The sequence below is a fragment of the Oncorhynchus nerka genome, linkage group LG14 (genome assembly GCF_034236695.1).
Source record: "Oncorhynchus nerka isolate Pitt River linkage group LG14, Oner_Uvic_2.0, whole genome shotgun sequence".
Taxonomy (NCBI): Eukaryota; Metazoa; Chordata; class Actinopteri; order Salmoniformes; family Salmonidae; genus Oncorhynchus; species Oncorhynchus nerka.
The window spans coordinates 29,942,413-29,962,974 of NC_088409.1; the positions used below are offsets into that span (position 1 = coordinate 29,942,413).

Below are 20,562 nucleotides of genomic sequence, written 5' to 3' on the forward strand. Positions count from 1 at the left end.
TGACTGTTCTGCGTCGCCTGATTTTACGCAGCACTTGAGATCGTTTCAGCGCGACCAAATAAACACTTGCAAAACCTCACAAAATCAACTCTTTCCAAAAGGTACTGTGAAATGCTGTTGAGTTTGCTTAGGAACCGTGAACAAACTTGAAACAGAGCCTTTTCGTGGACACATTTTGATTTGTCATACTCCCAAGAACGCCCGTCTCATACGTTTTTCATTTTTCTGTTTCTAGTAAACCAATTCTGCTATTTATGTAGTGTCATCACTAGTGGCTTGTCATGCTATATGTCTGATATAAGATCTCCCAGATAATTGTACAAGCCTTGCCTGTTGTTGGGAATCCCAGCTGACCGTGGTTTTAGTATCAGTTTATACCAGTTAGTAAACATCTGAGACACTCAGAAACACATATTGGGTCAAAGAGGCTGGAATGAAATGATCATTACAAAAGGCCCTATAGATTATATTTTTAAACAACCCTGAATGACTGAGGCAATCATTTACTGAAAACTGGTCTACGTGGAAAAACAGATGGATATATAAAATGCAATTTGACAGGGAGACATCTCTTTTACAGATGAGCCCTGTCTGTATACATACACACTATATACATCAATATAGACAAATATTCACATCAACACACAATCATAGAAAACCAACACAATCTCCGGTAAAAAGGTCCTCAATCAGTCTTTTGAACTTCCCTAGAGGCTACAGAATAGCAAAGAAGGGAAGTTGGCCATACAGAAGTTTCAATAGTTTCAGTGTCTGAAAAAGAAAGACCACAGGCAACAGCAACGTTTGAAAATATTGGGAGGCAACACAGATATCTAGATCAATAGTTCAACCTTTTTCAGTAACTGGACCCCCACCTGAATTGTGCTCGGTCTGGACTAGTCCTGAAGCACAGGGGGTTGGTGGCACCTTCATTTGGTAGGATACGCTCATGATAATGGCTGGAGCGGAATCGGTGGAATGGTATCAAATACATCAAACAAATGGTTTTCATGCGTTTGATTCCATTCCATTCCATTTACTCCATTCCGGCCATTATCATGAGCCATCCTCCCCTCAGCAGCCTCCACTGCTGAAATACCCCCTCATGTGCAAGTACCCCCTGTGGATAGGCCAAGTACTCCCAGGGGTCCTAGTACTACTGGTTGGGAACCACTGATCTAGAGAAGGGTGTCAAACTCATTCCATGGAGGGCCTAGTGTCTACAGGTTTTTGTCTTTTCCTTTCAATTAAGCCCAAGACAACCAAGTGTGGGGAGTTCCTTACTAATTAGTGACCGCAATTCATAAATCAAGGACAAGGGAGCAGCTAAAACCCGAAGACACTCGGACCTCCGTGGAATGAGTGACACCTGTAGCCTAGACAGACTAGTTTCAGTGTCTGTGTTTCTGCTGCTATGCTTCTAAATGTCCACTAGGTGGAGATCTGAAGCAATAGAAAACAGGTCAACAAACCATGCGTCTCTGAGAAATGATCCTGATTAAAAAATATACTTTGTATAAGAAATATCTTCCAACAGTGAAGATATTGATCCTCAATAAAATCACTAAACCACTAACATATCAGTTGTCATGAAGTTTAGTACAGTGTGGTTTATGCAAATATATGTCTTTTTTATGTACTAGAATGATCTAATCTGAGATCAAGGCACAATGAGCTAAATAGATAAACTGATATACACAAGTATAAGGGTCTATAGACATACAATATCAGTTTATATTATTACAAAATATATATTACATAATGATGCTAAATACAACATATCCTCACTTCTGCACTTACTTTGTATGTATTATTTAACCTTTATGTAACTAGGCAAGTCAATTAAGAACAAATTCTTATTTACGGCCTACCCCGCCCAAACCCTCCCCTAACCCCTAACCCCTAACCTGTGCCACCAGCGCTCTCTGGTGGCACAGCTGGCGCTGCAGTACAGCGCCCTTAACCACTGCGCCACCCGGGAGGCCGGTACTTGACTTTTTGACAAAGAGAAAATTGGACTCACAAAATGTGAAAACTATCGCAAAAGACTTCCTTAGTCCTGGAATCTTTTACAGTGGAATTCAACCTGAAATATGTCATAGATCCCATTGATAGAAACTTAATGTTTCACTTTGTCTTCTCACCCTCCCTTCACCAACATGCCTTTACACATTTTCCTCCTCGATGAGTCTCAAGCTTTCGGCCTCTTCTCACCTCTCCATGTTCCCATTCCAGTTTTCCCACCTCTCCCTTAGCCTTTGATCCAACAATCTACTGCATCAAGCTTCCATCTCTCCCTCTCACCCCTCCCTCTGTCTCACCCCTCCCCCTCAGTGTCCCCCAGGTCATCCTCCTCTACCCCTTCTGTAGAGTAGTGCACCAGAGTTTGGTGTCTGTTTCTGGAGGGAGCGTCCCCAAAACGCAGGCCACAGTCCTCACAGGTGTACAGCTGAGCCCTCCCTTCCCTGCTACTGTCTGGTTCTGCTCTTCCGGAGGGGATCTTCACACCGCTAGACTGGAACTGGGGCTCTTTGTCTGAGGTTATAGTCAGACCTGACCCTGGAGGAGCAAGGAGAGACCCAGGGGAAAGGATTTTGGTCGGGGCAGGAGTAATGCTAGAGCACACGTCAGTATGGGGGCTGTTGCATATCCTGTTTGGATTGGCACTGGGGCGTCCCACAGCAGCTGAGCTGCCTAGACTCTGTCTCCCCCTATGGGACCCACCGGCCCCTCCACCCCCTCCCATATCCGACACCATCCCATGGACAGTGCGCTGGTGGAAGCGGATGCCGGAGCGGTTGGAGAAGCCCTTCCCACAGAGGCTGCACACAAACGGTCGTTCCCCGGTGTGGATCCTTGTGTGGATCTTCAGTGCCCCTGACTGGGTGAAGCACTTCCCACACTGGGTGCAGCGGTAGGGCTTCTCACCTGTGTGGGTCCTTTGGTGGGCCCGGACCCCGGCCAGGTGGGGGAAGCCCCTCCCACAGTAGGTGCAGGCATAGGGTCTCTCCCCAGTGTGGATGCGACGGTGGATCTTCAACGCTCCCGACTGGCTGAAACTCTTGCCGCAGTCAGGGCATGAGTAGGGCCGGGCGCCGGTGTGTACGTTGAGGTGGATGCGGAGGTTGGAGTGGGAGTTGAAGGCACGCCCGCACTCAGTGCACAGGAAGCCACTAGCCTTGTGAGCGTGCTGGGTGCGCTGGTGTTGTAGCAGCTGAGAGGGTCGGGGGAAGGAGGCTGGACAGTGCATGCATGGGTGTAGGGTGGGGGACACTGTGGTCACCCCTCCAACATGGTTCTGGGGGGGGTTGTGGCCCTGCTGGTGGCGGAGGAGCTGGGAGCAGGAGGGGAAGGAATGCTGGCAGGACAGGCAGGGGAAGGTGCCAGGGGACAGGCCATGGTGGGAGTGGTGGTGGGGCAGGCAGGTGGTAAGTGGGCAGTGGTGGTGGTAGTGGGTGTGCGTCTGGGAGAAGGGAAGTCTGCTGCCCCCTGTTGGTGGTGCAGTAGCTGGGTGCAGGTCTGGAAGCCCCGGCGGCAGCAGAAACAAGGGAAGGTTGGAATTTGAGGCAGGGGGCTTGGTGAAGAAGTACCCTGGTTAGTGGAAGTGGTAGGGGCTGGGCTGGGGCTATGGGTGCTGGTCTCCTTGTCCTGACTCTGGGGCTGACTGAGTTCTGGGCTGTAGGTGCTGCTGGGCTCGGGCTGTGAGGACACAGTGCCTCTGGGCTTTATGGTCTGGAAGGAGGAAAATGAGGAAGAGTATGGGCAGCCAGGGCAAGTGCAGGTATGGTGCTGAGCTGTGTACAAGTGGGGGAAAAGCAAAACCAAGAAAATAGATTTATTATAAAGCCAGACAAGCCATTACCTATGAAAACAAAAGTTTCCTTAGTATTCCCTGTCCTTTCCTATTACTCCACAATGTTCTCCACTCACCTTGTCCACTGATGTCTCTGGCCTCTCTAATGCTCTCTGCCTGGGCCTGGGCCTGTCTGGGCTGGGCTGAGCCTGGGGCTGAGCCTGGGCCTGCTGGTGGGGCGTCTTTTAGCCCCAGAGCCCCCCCAGACACCATCAGGTCTCCAATGAACTGGTGCATCTCCAACCAGGAGCATGGGTCATGCTGGGTGGGGAAATGAAGAGGAAGGATAGGTGTCAATTGTAAATAGCAATGAGATTGCTTATACTACAACATGTTTAATTTGTGACTTACATATACATTAGCAATAGTTATCAGTTTAACAAATATTTAAACTGTATTATATTTTTTACAATAATACTTTTTTAATCCAAGACTGCTTTTTGGTTCCTTTCTTATTATGGATACAAATAGGCTACACAATCATATTCTCACTTCTTCAAAATATGCATATTATTGACAGGCCTATAAACTTACGCTCACAGCGAACTTGTCTTTGTCCATGTAGAATAATGTGTAGTTATACAACGTTTTTGCCGTCTGTTCGTTTCATCAGCCTACATTGCTCGAAGCAAGAGAAGGAATTTGAGCTTCGTAACCCAACGGTCTTTCGATCGACACTGAAAGGGATATCTATTGCAAGCTGTTGTGTGTTCTTTACGCCCGCCACATTTCCCTACTTGTGTCATCTCCGCCGGATTTGACAAATTATTTCCGGGCTTTCTTACCATGTGACAATATTTGTAGTCTTTTCTTCAACCGAGCTCTGTACTGTGCGCATTAGCACTATCCAACTGTCTCGAGGTCTATATAATTACAGACCTACCTAGCCGAGTTAATCATTTATTAACATCTCAAAATTCAACACTGGAATTACAACGCGTTGGTTAAATGTTAGGTTATGTTATATTAATATTTATATCAGTGTGTTTACAATGAGATACAAACACTTACCACAGTGCCTTCCCGCGTTCCTCTCCAGCACTCAAGTAAGAGTGTTCTGTATAGGTCAATGAAAGAAGGCTTTCCAAGAAAATCCCTCCATACCATTCCGACAAGTTGATCTTTATTTGTATCCTTTAAGATCCCAATTTCTGAACAGAATGTTTTAAAACTCTACAAAACACTGTAACCATTCAGTTGAAGTTGGGGTAAGACATTCAACGTGATAGAAAAAGATATACAAGTCAATTTAACATTATAATTGGACAGCACATATTTCTTGCATATTTGACCCATTATGGAACTCAAATCAAACAAAAACCGAGCTGTTGAGAAACATTTCTCAGAAAGTTGACAGTACATTAAATCCTGGCTCCCAAACATTCTCCATCAGTACCTGAATAAGAAACCTTGGCGACTGAAGTCCCATACAGCAGCTTATATTGAATAGAAACTACAAAATTACAATGACATTCAATTGAAGACTAACTAGACAACCAATAACAAAAAAATAACAAATAAGTTATATTGGTATAGTCAAATAGATATGGAGTGTTTGGAAATGTGTGCATAACACTGGAAGAAGTGCATGACCCTATTGCCAACATACGCAACTACTGTAATATAGAAAACAATAGCCACTATTTACCCTAATCTCAATCGCTTGCCACACAGTAAGCAGCTAACAACCAGGATTGTTGGCTAGCTCAGTAAGCACTAGCAGGTACATTAAACATAGCTATTGAAGACTTGCAATGTCTAACAAAAAAAAAAAATCATTGGAATACAGGAAAGCAACCAAATCCAGAGGGCAAATTAATGTAGAGGCATGGTTTATCAAAATCACCACTAATTCACAAAATGTGTTGCTATTATGATTTAATAACAGGCCTAGTATGAATTGTTTTACATTAGGCTTGGTTGTTGTCCTCTGTTCCTCGGGCCATTAAAAAGCAGCCTAATTAACATTGTTGTCTGCAATCTTATTTTTTACTCTGTAAAGTACTGCCCTTATAATAAACAGTCGTGTAGGGCTCTAGGCTTTTCCCTTGTCCTTAGTGACCTTCGTCTTTTACATGGTGGTGAGGAGGGAGGAGAGGGGATGAGAGAGGGGGGGAGCTGTGTCTCTGGGTTATGGGCTGCGGGTTCATCAACAGGTGTGTCAGACTCCTCCGTTCCATCCTCCTTCCCTTTCCTCTCCTCCGTTCCATCCTTCTCCTCTGTTCCATCCTTCTCTTTCCTCTCCTCCGTTCCATCCTTCTCTTTCCTCTCCTCCGTTCCATCCTCCTCCCCTTTCCTCTCCTCCGTTCCATCCTCCTCCCCTTTCTTCTCCTCCGTTCCATCCTTCTCTTTCCTCTCCTCCGTTCCATCCTTCTCTTTCCTCTCCTCCGTTCCATCCTCCTCCCCTTTCCTCTCCTCCGTTCCATCCTCCTCCCCTTTCTTCTCCTCCGTTCCATCCTCCTCCCCTTTCTTCTCCTCCGTTCCATCCTTCTCTTTCCTCTCCTCCGTTCCATCCTCCTCCCCTTTCTTCTCCTCCGTTCCATCCTCCTCCCCTTTCTTCTCCTCCGTTCCATCCTTCTCTTTCCTCTCCTCCGTTCCATCCTCCTCCCCTTTCTTCTCCTCCGTTCCATCCTTCTCTTTCCTCTCCTCCGTTCCATCCTCCTCCCCTTTCTTCTCCTCCGTTCCATCCTTCTCTTTCCTCTCCTCCGTTCCATCCTTCTCCTCTGTTCCATCCTTCTCTTTCCTCTCCTCCGTTCCATCCTCCTCTTTCCTCTCCTCCGATCCATCCTTCTGCTCCGATCCATCCTGCTCCGATCCATCCTTCTGCTCTTTCCTCTCCTCCGATCCAACCTTATCTGTTTTCCTCTCCTCTGTTGCTCCATCCTTTTCACCACCATCAAGCTCCTCCTCTACACGGTCTCCTTCCATGTTCCTCTCCTCTGCTTTCTCCGCCACATCACAACTGGCTGGGTTCCCTCCATTCAACCTCAAGTCGAGCACACAGCCTGGGGTGCCCCCATCCCATCTCAAGTCCAGCCCCACGTCTGGCTCCATCTTCCTCTTCAATGCTGTCAGCGGGCTGTACGAACAGAAGTCTGAGCTCTGTGTTCCACTGTCAGCCTCTAGAAACAGTGGTTCCTGCTTTATCTGGACTAAGCCCCGAAGCATTTTGGAGTGCAAAGAGCTGACTGACTCGATTTTCAGCTGATTCACTGGATCCACATTGGCAGTGTTCTTCTGTTTGATGGTCAGGAGCTGTAGTGTTGACGGGACTCCCGGCGTTGGTGACTTCTTCATTTGAGACCGAGTTTTTCCATCATCTCTGCTGTCATTTTGCCTGTCTTCATCTCCTCTCCCTTCTCCATTTTCCCCCTTCTGAGCCATAGCCTCCATTTTAGAATCCTCCCCTGGCTCCCTCTTACTCTGAAAGACTATCCCCTTTTTATCACCTGTTAAACTTGTGAATACTTCTTCCTCAGTCTCCTCTGCAAACCCAGGGTCTCTCGGTTCAGTCTTGACTACAAGGTTAGCAGGAGGAGTGGAGCAAGTCGACTTGTTAGACAGATCAAGAGGTAGTAAATTAGCAGGATCCTGTTCGTAGTCAGCTGTCTTTAAGGCCAGATCCAGCGGGGCATCAGAGGAGTAGCGCCGGTTTGCCTCTGCAATGAGGCTCAGACCCGGCTCAGAGGTGAAGCTGGACTGGCACAGCACCGGAGGGGCTCCTGGATTTGGTGCTGGGTTGAGGACCTTCCACTGGGACTGGGTGCCTGAGAGGGCTGGAAGCTGGGGGGTGGAGGATGGGCCAGAGAGGCCAGAGGCCAGAGAGGTGTTGGCAGGGACAAACATGACCAAGGACACCCCAGGAGGCGGCTGTTTGTCCAGGCTGAGCTTCCACAGCCCCTTGGTGGGTTGGTCAGGGCTCACCACACGGACAGTAGTGGTGTTATGGACTCCCATAGTGACTCTGGCAGGGGCAGAGCCTGGCATTCTCATCAGAGTAGGAAGTGGTGCTGACACTTGACTCTCTGGTTTCTTCACAGGAGCAGGGAGATGCCTTGGAGCGAGCTGGGGTAGGGGTTTGGAAGGAGCAGCAGGGGGGTCCTTCCGTGGTTTCTTTGGAGCCATCTGCACAAAGAGAGAGTTACAACAGTGAACAGAGAGCTACTTGTACCTTTCTCTATCCAATCCAACTTAAACTAAACTAATATGAAAATACTTTTATTCCAAAGAGCCATATACAGTGACAAACATATATCAGTGTATTGCAACAGTCCTTAGGGGGGTAACCCATGCTCACCACAGGAGGGGGTTTGCGTCCACAGTCCTTGAGGTGGCTCTCGTAACCCTGCTGGTGAGGGAAGCCCAGGCCACAGTTCTTACACAGACAGGGCCTCGACCCTGCGTGGCCCCCCATGTGTGACATCAGCATCAAGGCCGAGCGGAAGCCCTTGCCGCACTCGGAGCAGGTCATCACCCTCTGGTGGGCCCCGGCGTGATTCTTCAGCTCGTCAGCCGTGGAGAAGGCCTGGCCACACTCCATACAGCGGATCTCATCCCCCTTGGTCCCCTGCTGGCCCCAGCAGCCCGTCTCCCTTTTGTGCCTCTGGAAGTCGTTGTGGCTCTGAAAGACGCCCAGGCATGCCACACAGTGGAGCCGCTCCGGCTCACACTCGTGCTTACGGTAGAGCCTGGCCAGGCGGAAATGTGCACGGCACTGGATGCAGGTGTAAGGCAGCAAGCCCAGGTGGGAGAAGCTGTGCTTGAGGAGGGCATTCTTGCGGCTGAAGTTCATGGGGCAGTCGGTGCAGCGATAGCTGCGGACACAGCCCCGCTCCTTGTGGCGGCGGAGAGAGCGGCGCAGGCGGAAGCGGCGGCAGCACTGCAGACACACGTGGTCCGCCAGCTCGCGCTTGTGCTCCTCCAGGTGCTCCTCACACTTGGTCAGGCAAGTGAAGATGCGCTTGCATGCGTCACACTCATAGAACTCCTTCTCAAAGTGGGACTTGGCTAGGTGGTCCTTCAAACCCTGCTCAGAATCGAAGCCCTTCTGGCAAACACGGCAGCGGAGCTGTACGGGTGGGACTGAGGTCTGGAGCTGGGCGTGCGTCCGCAGGTGGGAGCGGTAGTTGGTCAGCTGACAGAAGCGCTTGCCACACTCGGCACAGCAGTAGGGGCGTGCCCCTGTGTGCAGGTTCATGTGCTCCTGGAGCTGGAAGCTGGAGGAAAGGACGAGGTCACAGACGCTACAGTGGTGTTCGCCTGAACCTCCAGGCTCTGCTTCTGAAAGGAAAAGGGGGAAGGGTGTTAAAGGTCCAGCACAGTCAAAACGTTTTCAGGAAATTGATGATATTTGGATGAAACCAGATCAAACTGGAATACCTAAAGTATGAAAAATGACTGTTGCTTCTTCATTGAAAAGTTTGATTATAAAGTTACTGGTCCCCTCCCCAATGTCAAACACCAGGATTCAAGAGGTGGGAATATTAAGGGCATTTTGTGACATCACAAAATCTCAAATTTGAATACACCAATGGTATTGTCATATTCTCTTAACTCGTTTCGGAGGGGCGTGGTTTACATGGCTAGGTAACTAGTCTACTACTGGTGCCAAAATGTGACTATACTGTATTTGCTGACACAGTGCAATTAGAGGTTTCCCCTATTCATCTAAGGCAAAGATACTTAGAGGTTTCTGCTTTCATCTGTGTCTTGTGTTAGCTAGTAGCTGACTAGCTAGGTCTTCAGCCAGCATGAAACAAAAGCGGGGGAAGGGTTGCCAAGAACTCAGACGCAGTTGTCATGTCATTACATCAAGAGACATGCTAAATAGAAGATTCATACACACTTCTATACATTGATAGCAGAGGTGTGGACTCGAGTCACATGCTGTACAGCTTAGCTATAGGATCGGATGCAGCGCAAACATGCAGCTCCAAAAATGTCTGGCGATTAATAATATTAACTGTTTACTTTGCAAGCTCACCAGCAATGGGGCTTCAAACAACTAGCATAAGTCTACTGCTCTCTTGGTATGTCAACATTGCTTGAAATTAATCATTTACTTGCATTTGGAATTTTTTGTTAAAATGAATAATTACATAATCAAAATATGTTAGAGACAAAATAAAGAACAGGGCTGTCTGGTATCCTCAATAAATGTAGTTGAACAAGTCATTGCATGAAAATATATATTTTTTTACTTGACGTGCGACTCGACTAGCTCTTAGAACACACGACTTGGACTTGACCCAACCAATTCTACATGGGACTCAACATGAGAATCGGACCTTGTGATTTGATACTTGCAACACGAATAATAATGACTTGCTTCCACCTCGGACTGACAGTCATGACATATGAACATTGTCTGGTAGTCAATGTACAAACATGAATATTGAGTTGCGCCCCTTTTGCCCTCAGAACAGCCTCCACTCGTCAGGGCCTGGACTCTACAAGGTGTCGAAATGGTTCCAATGGGATGTAGGCCCATGTTGAATCCAATGCTTCCCACAGTTGTGTCAAGTTGGTTGGTTTCCCTTTGGTGGTGGACCATTCTTGATAGACAGGGGATACTGTTGAGCTTAACAAACTCAGCAGCGTTGCAGTTATTGACATAAACCGGTGCGCCTGGGACCTACCCCGTTGTAAAGGCACTTAAATCTTTTGTCGTCTCGCCTATTCAACCTCAATGGCACACACACAAAATCCATGTCTCAATTGGCCAGTGGAGTAAAAAAAAAAACATAATTAGCAGTTCCATTTAGTCAGCATTTAGTCAGCATATAAAACAGTTTGGCCAAATATATACACATTCCTTTTTTCTTGAAACATTAACATCTCATCGCCTTGAAACCTGTGCTTCCTACTTTACTCGTAACATTACTAATATTTGTCAGAACTTTGTCAGAATTTCCTTGACTGCCTGATAGGGAAGAGTGGGGGAAATGTTTGGAGAGTTGCACGCTTACTATTAGTATGGGGAGACCATGGAAACTTGTAAAAACCTTATATATATATATATATATATATTGTAGACATGTTTGCACAGTGGGGAACCTATTGGACCTTCAGTGTATTACAGGCTTTTGATGCTGAAAAGGACCTGCAGGAAGGTACCCTTTCAGCATGACCCTCCAGCATGACAATGCCACCAGTCATACTGCTCGTTCTGTGCGTGATTTCCTGCAAGACAGGAATGTCAGTGTTCTGCCATGGCCAGCGAAGAGCCCAGATCTCAAACCCATTGAGCACGTCTGGGACCTGTTGGATCGGAGGGTGAGGGCTAGGGCATTCCCCCCAGAAATGTCTGGGAACTTGCAGGTGCCTTGGTGGAAGAGTGGGGTAACATCTCACAGCAAGAACTGGCAAATCTGGTGCAGTCCATGAGGAGGAGATGCACTGCATTACTTAATGCAGCTGGTGGCCACACCAGATACTGACTGTTACTTTTGATTTTGACCCGCCCTTTGTTCAGGGACACATTATTCAATTTGTTAGTCACATGTCTGTGGAACTTGTTCAGTTTATGTCTCAGTTGTTGAATCTTATGTTCATACAAATATTTACACCTGCTTTCAGTTTGCTGAAAATAACCGCAGTTGACAGTGAGAGGACGTTTCTTTACATGATTCCATGTGTTATTTCATAGTTTTGATGTCTTCACTATTATTCTAGAATGTAGAAAATAGTAAAAATGCAACAAAAAAAATTGAATGAGGTGCGTCCAAACTTTTGACTGGTACTGTCTCTGTGTGTGTGTGTGTGCACCAACACACACACACACGTCCCTTCGGAAAGTATTCATACTAAAAAAAATATATAAATCTACACACACGCACAGCACCACATAATGACAAAGCAAAAACAGGTTTAGACATTTCTGCTAATTTACAAATTTACAAAACAAACAATTACATAAATATTCAGACTTAACTCAGTACTTTGTTGAAGCACCTTTGGCAGTAATTACAGCATTGAGTCTTGTTGGGTATGACGCTACAAGCTTTGCACACATATATTTGGGTAGTTTCTCCCATTCTTCTCTGCAGATCCTCTCAAGCTCTGTCAGGTTGGATGGGGAGCGTTGCTGCGCAGCTATTTTCAGGTCTCTCCAGAGATGTTTGATCGGATTCAAGTCCGGGCTCTGGCTGGGCCACTCAAGGACATTCAGAGACTTGTCCCGCAACCACTCCTGCGTTGTCTGGGCTGTGTGCCTAGGGTCATTGTCCTGTTGGAAGGTGAATCTTCGCCCCAGTCTGAGGTCCTGAAGCAGGTTTTCACTCAGGATCGCTCTATACTTTGCTCCGTTCATCTTTCCCTTGATCCTGACTATTCTCTGACTATTCTCCCCACCGCTAAAAAACATCCCCACAGCATGCTGCTGCCACCACCATGCTTCATCGTAGGAATGGTAGGCCAGGTTTCCTCTAGAGGTGATGCTTGGCATTCAGGTCAAAGGGTTCAATCTTGGTTTCATCAGACAAGAGAATCATGTTTCTCATGGTCTGAGAGTCTTCAGGTGCCTTTTGGCAAACTCCAAGCAGGCTGTCATGTGCCTTTTACTGAGGAGTGGCTTCTGTCTGACCACTCTACCATAAAGGCCTGATTGTTAGAGCGCTGCAGAGATGGTTGTCCTTCTGGAAGGTTCTCCCATTTCCACAGAGGAACTCCAGAGCTCTGTCAGAGTGACCATCGGGTCCTTGGTTACCTCCCTGACCAAGGCCTTTCTCCCTCGATTGCTCAGTTCGGCTGGGCGGCCAGCTCTAGGATGAGTGAGCTTTAGGAAGTCTTGGTGGTTCCAATCTTCTTCCATTTAAGAATTGATGGAGGCCACTGTGTTCTTGGGGACCTTCAATGCTGTAGAATGTTTTTGGTACCCTTCCCCAGATCTGTGCCTCGAGACAATCCTGTCTCAGAGCACGACGTACAATTCCTTCGACCTCAAGGCTTCGTTTTTGCTCTGACATGCACTGTCAACTGTGGCCCCTGACATAGACAGGTGTGTGCCTTTCCAAATCATGTCCAATCAATGTAAAAATTTACCACAGGTCAACTCCAATCAAGTTGTAGAAACATCAAGGATGATCAATGGAAAGAGGATGCACCCGAGCTCAATTGAGACTCATAGCAAATTGTCTGAATACTTATGTAAATAAGGTATTTCATTTTTTTATAAAAAAATTAAAAAAAATAAAAAATTGCTAAAATTTCTACAAGCCTGTTTTTAGCTTTGCCATTATGGGGTATTGTGTAGATTGCTGATAATTTTTATTTACTTTATCCATTTTAGAATAAGGCTGCATTGTAACAAAATGTGGAAGAAGGGAAGGGTTCTGAATACTTACGAAAGCATACATACAACAGTGCATTCGGGAAAGTATTCAGACCCCTTCCGTTTTCCACATTTTGTTACAGCCTTATTCAGTTAATTTTGTATTTTTGTATACATTTGCAAAAAAACTGTTTTTGCATTGTCATTATGGGGTAGTGGGTGTAGATTGACGAGGGAAAAAACAATTTAAATCGATGTTAGAATAAGGCTGTAAGACAACAAAATGTGGAAAAAGTCCAGGGGTGAATACTTACGAATGCACTGTATACAGTGCCTTCAAAAAGTATTCACACCCCTCAACTATTTACACATTGTTACGTTACAGCCTGAATTAAAAATGGATTAAATTGAGATTTTGTGTCACTGATCTACACACAGTACCCCATAATGTCAAAGTGGAATTATGTTTTTATAGATGTTTACAAGTTAATAGAAAATGAAAATCTGAAATGTCTTGAGTCAATCAGTTTTCAACCCTTTTGTTATGGCAAGTTCAGGAGTAAAAATGTGCTTAACAAGTCACATAATAAGTTGCATGGACTCACATGATTTTTAAAAGACTGCCACGAGCCTACCAGACGAGCTAAACTACTTCTAAGCTCACTTCGAGGCAAATAACACTGAAACATGCATGATAGTAACAGCTGTTCCAGAAGACTGTGTGATCACACTCTCTGCAGCCGATGTGAGTAAGACCTCTAAACAGGTCAACATTCACAAGGCCGCAGGGCCAGATGGATTACCAGGACATGTACTGCGAGCATGCGCTGACCAACTGGCAAGTGTCTTCGCTGACATTTTCAACCTCTCCCTGTCGGAGTCTGTAACACCAACATGTTTTAAGCAGACCACCATAGTCCCTGTGCCCAAGAACACTAAGGTAACCTGCCTAAATGACCACCGACCCGTAACACTCACACCTGTAGCCATAATGTGCTTTGAAAGGCTGGTCATGGCTCACAACACCATAATCCCAGAAATCCTAGACCCACTCCAATTTGCATACCGCCCCAACAGATCCACAGATGATGCCATTTCTATTGCACTCCACACTGCCCTTTCCCACCTGGACAAAAGGAACACCTATGTGAGAATGCTATTAATTGACTACAGACAGTGTTCAACACCATAATGCCCTCAAAGCTAATCAATAAGCTAAGGACCATGGGACTAAACACCTCCCTCTGCAACTAGATCCTGGACTTCCTGACGGGCCGCCCCCAGGTGGTAAGGGTAGGTAACAACACATCCCCCACGCTGATCCTCAATCCAGGAGCTCCTCAGGGGTGCTTGCTCAGTCTCCTGCTGTTCTCCCTGTTCACTCATGACTGCACAGCCAGGCACGACTCCAACACCATCATTAAGTTTGCCAATGACACAACAGTGGTAGGCCTGACATATAGGCTGTCTCGCCAACAACAATGAAACAACTTATAGGGAGGAGGTCAGAGACCTGGCTGGGGGGTGCCAGGACAACAGCCTCTCCCTCAATGTGATCATGACAAAAGAGATGATTGTAGACTACAGGAAAAAGAGGACCGAGCACGCCCCCATTCTCATCAACGGGGCTGCAGTGGAGCAGGTTGAGAGCGTCAAGCTCCTTGGTGTCCACATCACTAACAAGCGAACATGGTCCAAGAACACCAAGACAGTTGTGAAGAGGGCACGACAAAACCTCTTCCCCCTCAGGAGACTGAAAAGATTTGGCATGGGTCCTCAGATCCTCAAAAGGTTCTACAGCTGCACCATCGAGAGAATCCTGACTGGTTGCATCACTGCCTGGTATGGCAACTGCTCGGCCTCCGGCAGCAAGGCACTACAGAGGGTAGTGCCGAACGGCCCAGTACATCACTGGGGCCAAGCTTCCTGCTATCCAGGACTTCTATACCAGGCGGTGTCAGAGGAAAACCCTAAAAAAGGTAAAAGACTCCAGCCACCCTAGTCCTAAACTGTTTTCTCTGCTACCGCATGGCAAGCGGTACCAGAGCACCTAGTCTAGGTTCAAGATGCTTCTAAACAGCTTCTACCCCCAAGCCATAAGGACTTCTGAACATCTAGTCAAATGGCTACCCAGACTTTTGCATTGTCCCCCCCCCCCTCCTCTCTTTTACACCGCTGCTACTCTGTTGTTATCATCTATGCATAGTCACTTTAATAACTCTACCTACATGTACAGTCGTGGCCAAAAGTTGAGAATGACACAAATATTAATTTTCACAAAGTCTGCTGCTGCCTGTTTGTATGATGGCAATTTTCATATACACCAGAATGTTATGAAGAGTGATCAGATGAATTGCAATTAATTGCCAAGTCCCTCTTTGCCATGCAAACTGAATCCCCCAAAAACATTTCCACTGCATTTCAGGCCTGCCACAAAAGGACCAGCTGACATCATGTCAGTGATTCTCTCGTTAACACAGGTGTGAGTGTTGACGAGGACAAGGCTGGAGATCACTCTGTCATGCTGATTGAGTTCGAATAGCAGACTGGAAGCTTCAAAATTAGGGTGATGCTTGGAATCATTGTTCTTCCTCTGTCTATCATGGTTACCTGCAAGGAAACACGTGCCATCATCATTGCTTTGCACAAAAAGGGCTTCACAGGCAAGGATATTGCTGCCAGTAAGATTGCACCTAAATCAACCATTTATCAGATCATCAAGAACTTCAAGGAGAGTGGTTCAATTGTTGTGAAGAAGGCTTCAGGGCGCTCAAGAAAGTCCAGCAAGTGTAGGGCAGTCTCCTAAAGTTGATTCAGCTGCGGGATCAGGGCAACACCAGTAAAGAGATTGCTCAGGAATGGCAGCAGGCAGGTGTGAGTGCATCTGCACGCACAGTGGGGCCAAGACTTTTGGAGGATGGCCTGGTGTCAAGAAGGGCAGCAAAGAAGCCAATTCTCTCCAGGAAAAACATCAGGGACAAACTGATATTCTGCAAAAGGTACAGGGATTGGACTGCTGAGGACTGGGGTAAAGTCATTTTCTCTGATGAATCCTCTTTCCGATTATTTGGGGCATTCGAAAAAAAGCTTGTCCGGAGGAGACAAGGTGAGCTCTACCATCAGTCCTGTGTCATGCCAACAGTAAAAGCATTCTGAGACCATTCATGTGTGGGGTTGCTTCTCAGCGAAGGGAGTGGGCTCACTCACAATTTTGCCTTAGAACACAGCCATGAATAAAGAATGGTACCAACACATCCTCCGAGAGCAACTTCTCCCAACCATCCAGGAACAGTTTGGTGACGAACAATGCCTTTTCCAACATGATGGAGCACCTTGCCATAAGGCAAAAGTGATAACTAAGTGGCTCGGGGAACAAAACATCGATATTTTGTGTCCATGGCCAGGAAACTCCCCAGACCTTAATCCCATTGAGAACTTGTGGTCAATCCTCAAGAGGCGGGTGGACAAACAAATCCCCACAAATTCTGACAAACTCCAAGCATTGATTATGCAAGAATGGGCTGCCATCAGTCAGGATGTGGCCCAGAAGTTAATTGACAGCATGCCAGGGCAGATTGCAGAGGTCTTGACAAAGAAGGGACAACACTGCAAATATTTACTCTTTGCATCAACTTCATGTAACTGTCAATAAAAGTCATTGACATTTATTAAATGCTTGTAATTATACTTCAGTATTCCATAGTAACATCTGACAAAAAATATCTAAAGACACTAAAACAGCAAACTTTGTGGAAATTAATATTTGTGTCATTCTCAAAACTTTTGGCCACAACTGTACATATTACCTCAACTAACCGGTGCCCCCGCATATTGACTCTGTACCGGTACCCCCCTGCACAGTATAAAGTCTCACTATTGTTATTTTACTGCTGCTCTTTAATTACTTGTTACTTTTATTTCTTATCCATATTTTTTTTAAACTGCATTGATGGTTAGGGGCTCGCAAGTAAGCGTTTCAATGTTGTATTTGGCGCATGTGACTAATAAAATTTGATTTGATAAATGACAGTGAAAAGAACAAAGCCTGTACAGAATACAGACTTCCTGTTTGCAATAAGGCCCTTAAGTAATACTGAAAAAGATTTGGCTAGGAAATGTTTTTTTTTTTTTACCTCAATACAAAGCGTTATGTTTGTGGAAAATCCAACACAAAACACCACTCTTCACATTTTCAAGCATGGTGGTGGCTACATCATGCTATGGGTAGGCTTGTCATTGGCAAGGACTGGAACAGGATTTTTTTTTTATAAAAAGAAACGGAATAGAGCTAAGCACAGGCAAAATCCTAGAGGAATACATGGTTCAGTTTGCTTTCCAACAGACACTGGGAGACAAATTAATCCTCCAGTTGGACAATTACCTAAAACTCAAGGCCAAATACACACGAGTTGCTTACCAAAACAACATTGAATGTTCTTGGGTGGCCTAGTTACAGTTTTGACTTAAAACCGTCTTGAAAATCAATGGCAAGACTTGACAATGGCTGTCTAGCAATGATCAACAACCAATTTGACACAGAATATTTTTTAAAGAATAAATTGTACAATCCGGGTGTGCAATGCTCTTAGAGACAAAGCTCTTTAATCCCTGCCAAAAGTGACTAACATGTATTGACTCAGGGGGTAGAATACATATCTAATCAAGATAGTGTTTTATTTTCCATCAAACATTTTTTGTGTAGATTGTTGACAAAAAATTACAATGAAATCCATTTTAATCCCACTTTTGAACCTCCCCCTGTAAAGTGAACTGAAATTGAAACTGAAGTTGTCCAAGAACTAGCTAGCTCACCTGATAAACAGTGCTGACAATTCCTTTTGGGCTAGCTAGCTAAATTATATAGCCAACATTTTTTTTTTTTATATGGACGCTGTTACATAACCAAACAGTTGGATACATTTTTTTGTGTGAAACCATTATGTGATGTATGACAGAATTGAATGTTGAATGCAATTTCAATGTTGTTTTAGTTGCTTTTTGCATCAGCAAATTTGCTTGAGATAATCTCACTGCAAACATGTTGCTTGACATCAGTGTTTGAAAAAAACTTCACTCAAGGTGAGCTCCTCGCCTCACTCAGCCTACTAGCTCCCCGCCCACTCAGTCTGTCTTTTAGTCACTCAAAAGGCTATTTTACAATGGAATCAGAATGACTGTTTGGGAGCTTTAACAAACATGAATAGGAAATAAGCATAGACGTGTACTTTAACGTATGTGAACTTACAACTGTTTTAAGCAAAAAAATGTTGTTTGACAATAAGGTATTAAGATTTTAGAGCTGTAGCCTACCTGGGTCCAGTTCCTCATCCTCCTCTTCCTCTTCGTCATCATCATCATTCTCAGAAACCTCACTGTCATCTGTTTCCTCAGAATCCTCCTCTAAACTCTTTACAACTTCTGCTTCTTTCTCTTTCGGTTCTTGCACTTTCCCATCATCGAAAACACCTTTCCCTCCTCCAATTTTTTCACCTGGTTCTTCTTCCTCAGCAACTGCCCTTCCTGGTTTCCCTGTGTTTACAGGTTTTGGAGTGGTCTGAAACATTGCAGTCTGGTCTGCCAGTGGCAGCTCGGAATCATTCTTAATGGTTCTTAAGTGTTCAACAGGGGGAGTGGAAGTAGCTGGTACAGACGTCAACACAGTACCAGCTCCAATACGAGACACAGATATCAGGACAGTTTTAGTTATTTTGGGGTTTTGGTGAAGGCTATTGCTTTGACCACTTACTAAACTCTTGGGTAGCAATATGGGACTAACAGGCCGTGAAGTGTGTGGCACTGCCACAGGTTTGTGTGTAGAAGGAGGGGGTGGGCAGAGTATTGTCAGTGTCTCAGGGGGCACAGAGGGATTTGGGGTTACTGTAATATGAGTGCCAGTCTGTGAGGCAACCTGCTGAACTGTAGAAGCAGTCTGTGAGTCTACAGAAACCAGCTGATCTACACCGACCAGTTCTGGGACCACAGCTGTGGGGGTGAGTGCAGCAGGAGGCGGTGAGGAACTGGGGGTTTGGAGGTTAGCCAAGGATAAAGGGGAGATATTGTTAGAGGCCGAAGGCGATGGTGTTTCCTTCACACAGGTTGTTTCTCTGGGCTGCAAGATGTCAGGGAACCCTAGTTCTGTCAGCTGGATATCGATGGTGAAGTCTGACATGGTACCTGTGAGACAAACACAATCCATTGATATAATTCCAGACCATAATACAATTCCAGTGTCACTAAAAGTAACTGCCATTACAAAACAAAATGTTGAATGCTTTTATACTAATGTTGGCAGAAAACGCCAGAAAACAGCTAAGACAATGTATGTTTGACACTGATTCTGAAATATACAAAAAGTAACTAGCCATATTCAAGCAAGTGCAGTGAGCGAGCTGAATACATGAACGCACTGACTGTGACGGCAACATTCACCATATTAACTTTGAATTGTAGCTAGCTAACGGTAGCTAGTTACTTAGCCAACCTAATTAAAATCATAAGCGCAAAAATGCCCCACGTCAATAAAAACTACCTACCTACTACAACTATTGACAGAATAAGCAGGTAAATTATGACGACATATGGACTTCCGCAGATCACCTCAGTTCTGATTGCAACAGTGAAGATGGCTAATTTTCAGATGCTCCACCTGGACAGAAACACCTTGTGGCCGTGGAGGCATGCGCTCTTCACTGTCCGAAAAATATCCAGAAACTATCATATGTGACTGATCTGTGATACTGTATAACGCATGTTGCACAATGTTACTATCTAGCCTAAATACTGGTTAAAACGTATGTTGAATTTTTTTGTAACACACTATTTGTTGTAATTGAATCACTCACAAACCGCGACCGATCTGCTTCCGTCTTCTACACAACAGTGGGACAAAAACATCCGGCACTTTACACACTTAATGACACCTAGTGTCGTGGAGGGGTATTACAATAACAAATCATATTTGACTCTAAGAAGAGGCTCTTATCCAGTGACTTACAGGAGAAATTGGGGTTAAGGTCCTTGCCCAATGGCACATTGGCAGGTTTTTCACCTAGTGGGCTCAGGATTCGAACCAACGAACTTTCAGTTACTGGACAACACTCTTAACCACTAGGCTACCTGCCTGACCTGTGAATGGAACTTTGCGCAATGTGAAAAAGCATAAAACTACAAGGGGGATATTTAATGCCAGAACATATTTTTTATTATTTTTTTGGGATGCGTCTGTAAAATAATGATTTCACATATTCTCAACATATTTTAAAAAACAGTATGTGCCTCCTGTTTTCTGAACAAAATGCTGCAATAAAAAAAATTAAGATTATGATATGCAGTCCTGACAAGACTATGCAGAAGGGGATTCTGCGCCTGAACGATCCATACTCTGCAGCTCCTCCTCCCCATTGCTGGAGGGTAATGAAGAGTCACTGTGATAAGGAGT

At 45.5% G+C, this 20,562-nt stretch overlaps 1 protein-coding gene and 1 pseudogene across 3 annotated transcripts; both read right to left on the reverse strand.

Annotated features, from left to right (window-relative positions):
- Window positions 1–1,898: 1,898 nt before the first annotated feature.
- LOC115122433 (oocyte zinc finger protein XlCOF22-like) lies at window positions 1,899–4,620 on the reverse strand (annotated as a pseudogene).
- A 339-nt stretch (window positions 4,621–4,959) lies between these two features.
- On the reverse strand, window positions 4,960–19,994 carry LOC115122436 (uncharacterized). 3 transcript variants are annotated; one of them, XM_065027945.1, is made up of 4 exons: window positions 19,722–19,994; window positions 18,435–19,298; window positions 8,151–9,133; window positions 4,960–7,978 (listed from the first exon to the last, which is right to left on the reverse strand). In XM_065027945.1, exons 2-4 carry the CDS (start codon window positions 19,291–19,293, stop codon window positions 5,864–5,866), a joined length of 3,957 nt encoding a protein of 1,318 aa, XP_064884017.1. In that variant the 5' UTR covers window positions 19,294–19,298; window positions 19,722–19,994; the 3' UTR covers window positions 4,960–5,863. The 3 variants fall into 3 exon arrangements, with proteins under 3 accessions (XP_064884017.1, XP_064884018.1, XP_064884016.1); XM_065027946.1 differs by having other exon boundaries at window positions 8,151–9,130; window positions 19,658–19,994; XM_065027944.1 differs by having other exon boundaries at window positions 19,658–19,994.
- Between the last annotated feature and the right edge of the window lie 568 nt (window positions 19,995–20,562).

What these genes read in the sequence shown, in the direction of transcription:
- LOC115122436 (XM_065027945.1), bottom strand. Translation starts at nt 19,293, where the DNA reads ATGTCAGACTTCACCATCGATATCCAGCTGACAGAACTAGGGTTCCCT. An exon ending in GGATGAGGAACTGGACCCAG is followed by an intron (nt 9,134 to 18,434) that starts GTAGGCTACAGC and finishes TTTTCCTTTCAG; the next exon opens with AAGCAGAGCCTGGAGGTTCA. An exon ending in GACGCAAACCCCCTCCTGTG is followed by an intron (nt 7,979 to 8,150) that starts GTGAGCATGGGT and finishes CTCTTTGTGCAG; the next exon opens with ATGGCTCCAAAGAAACCACG.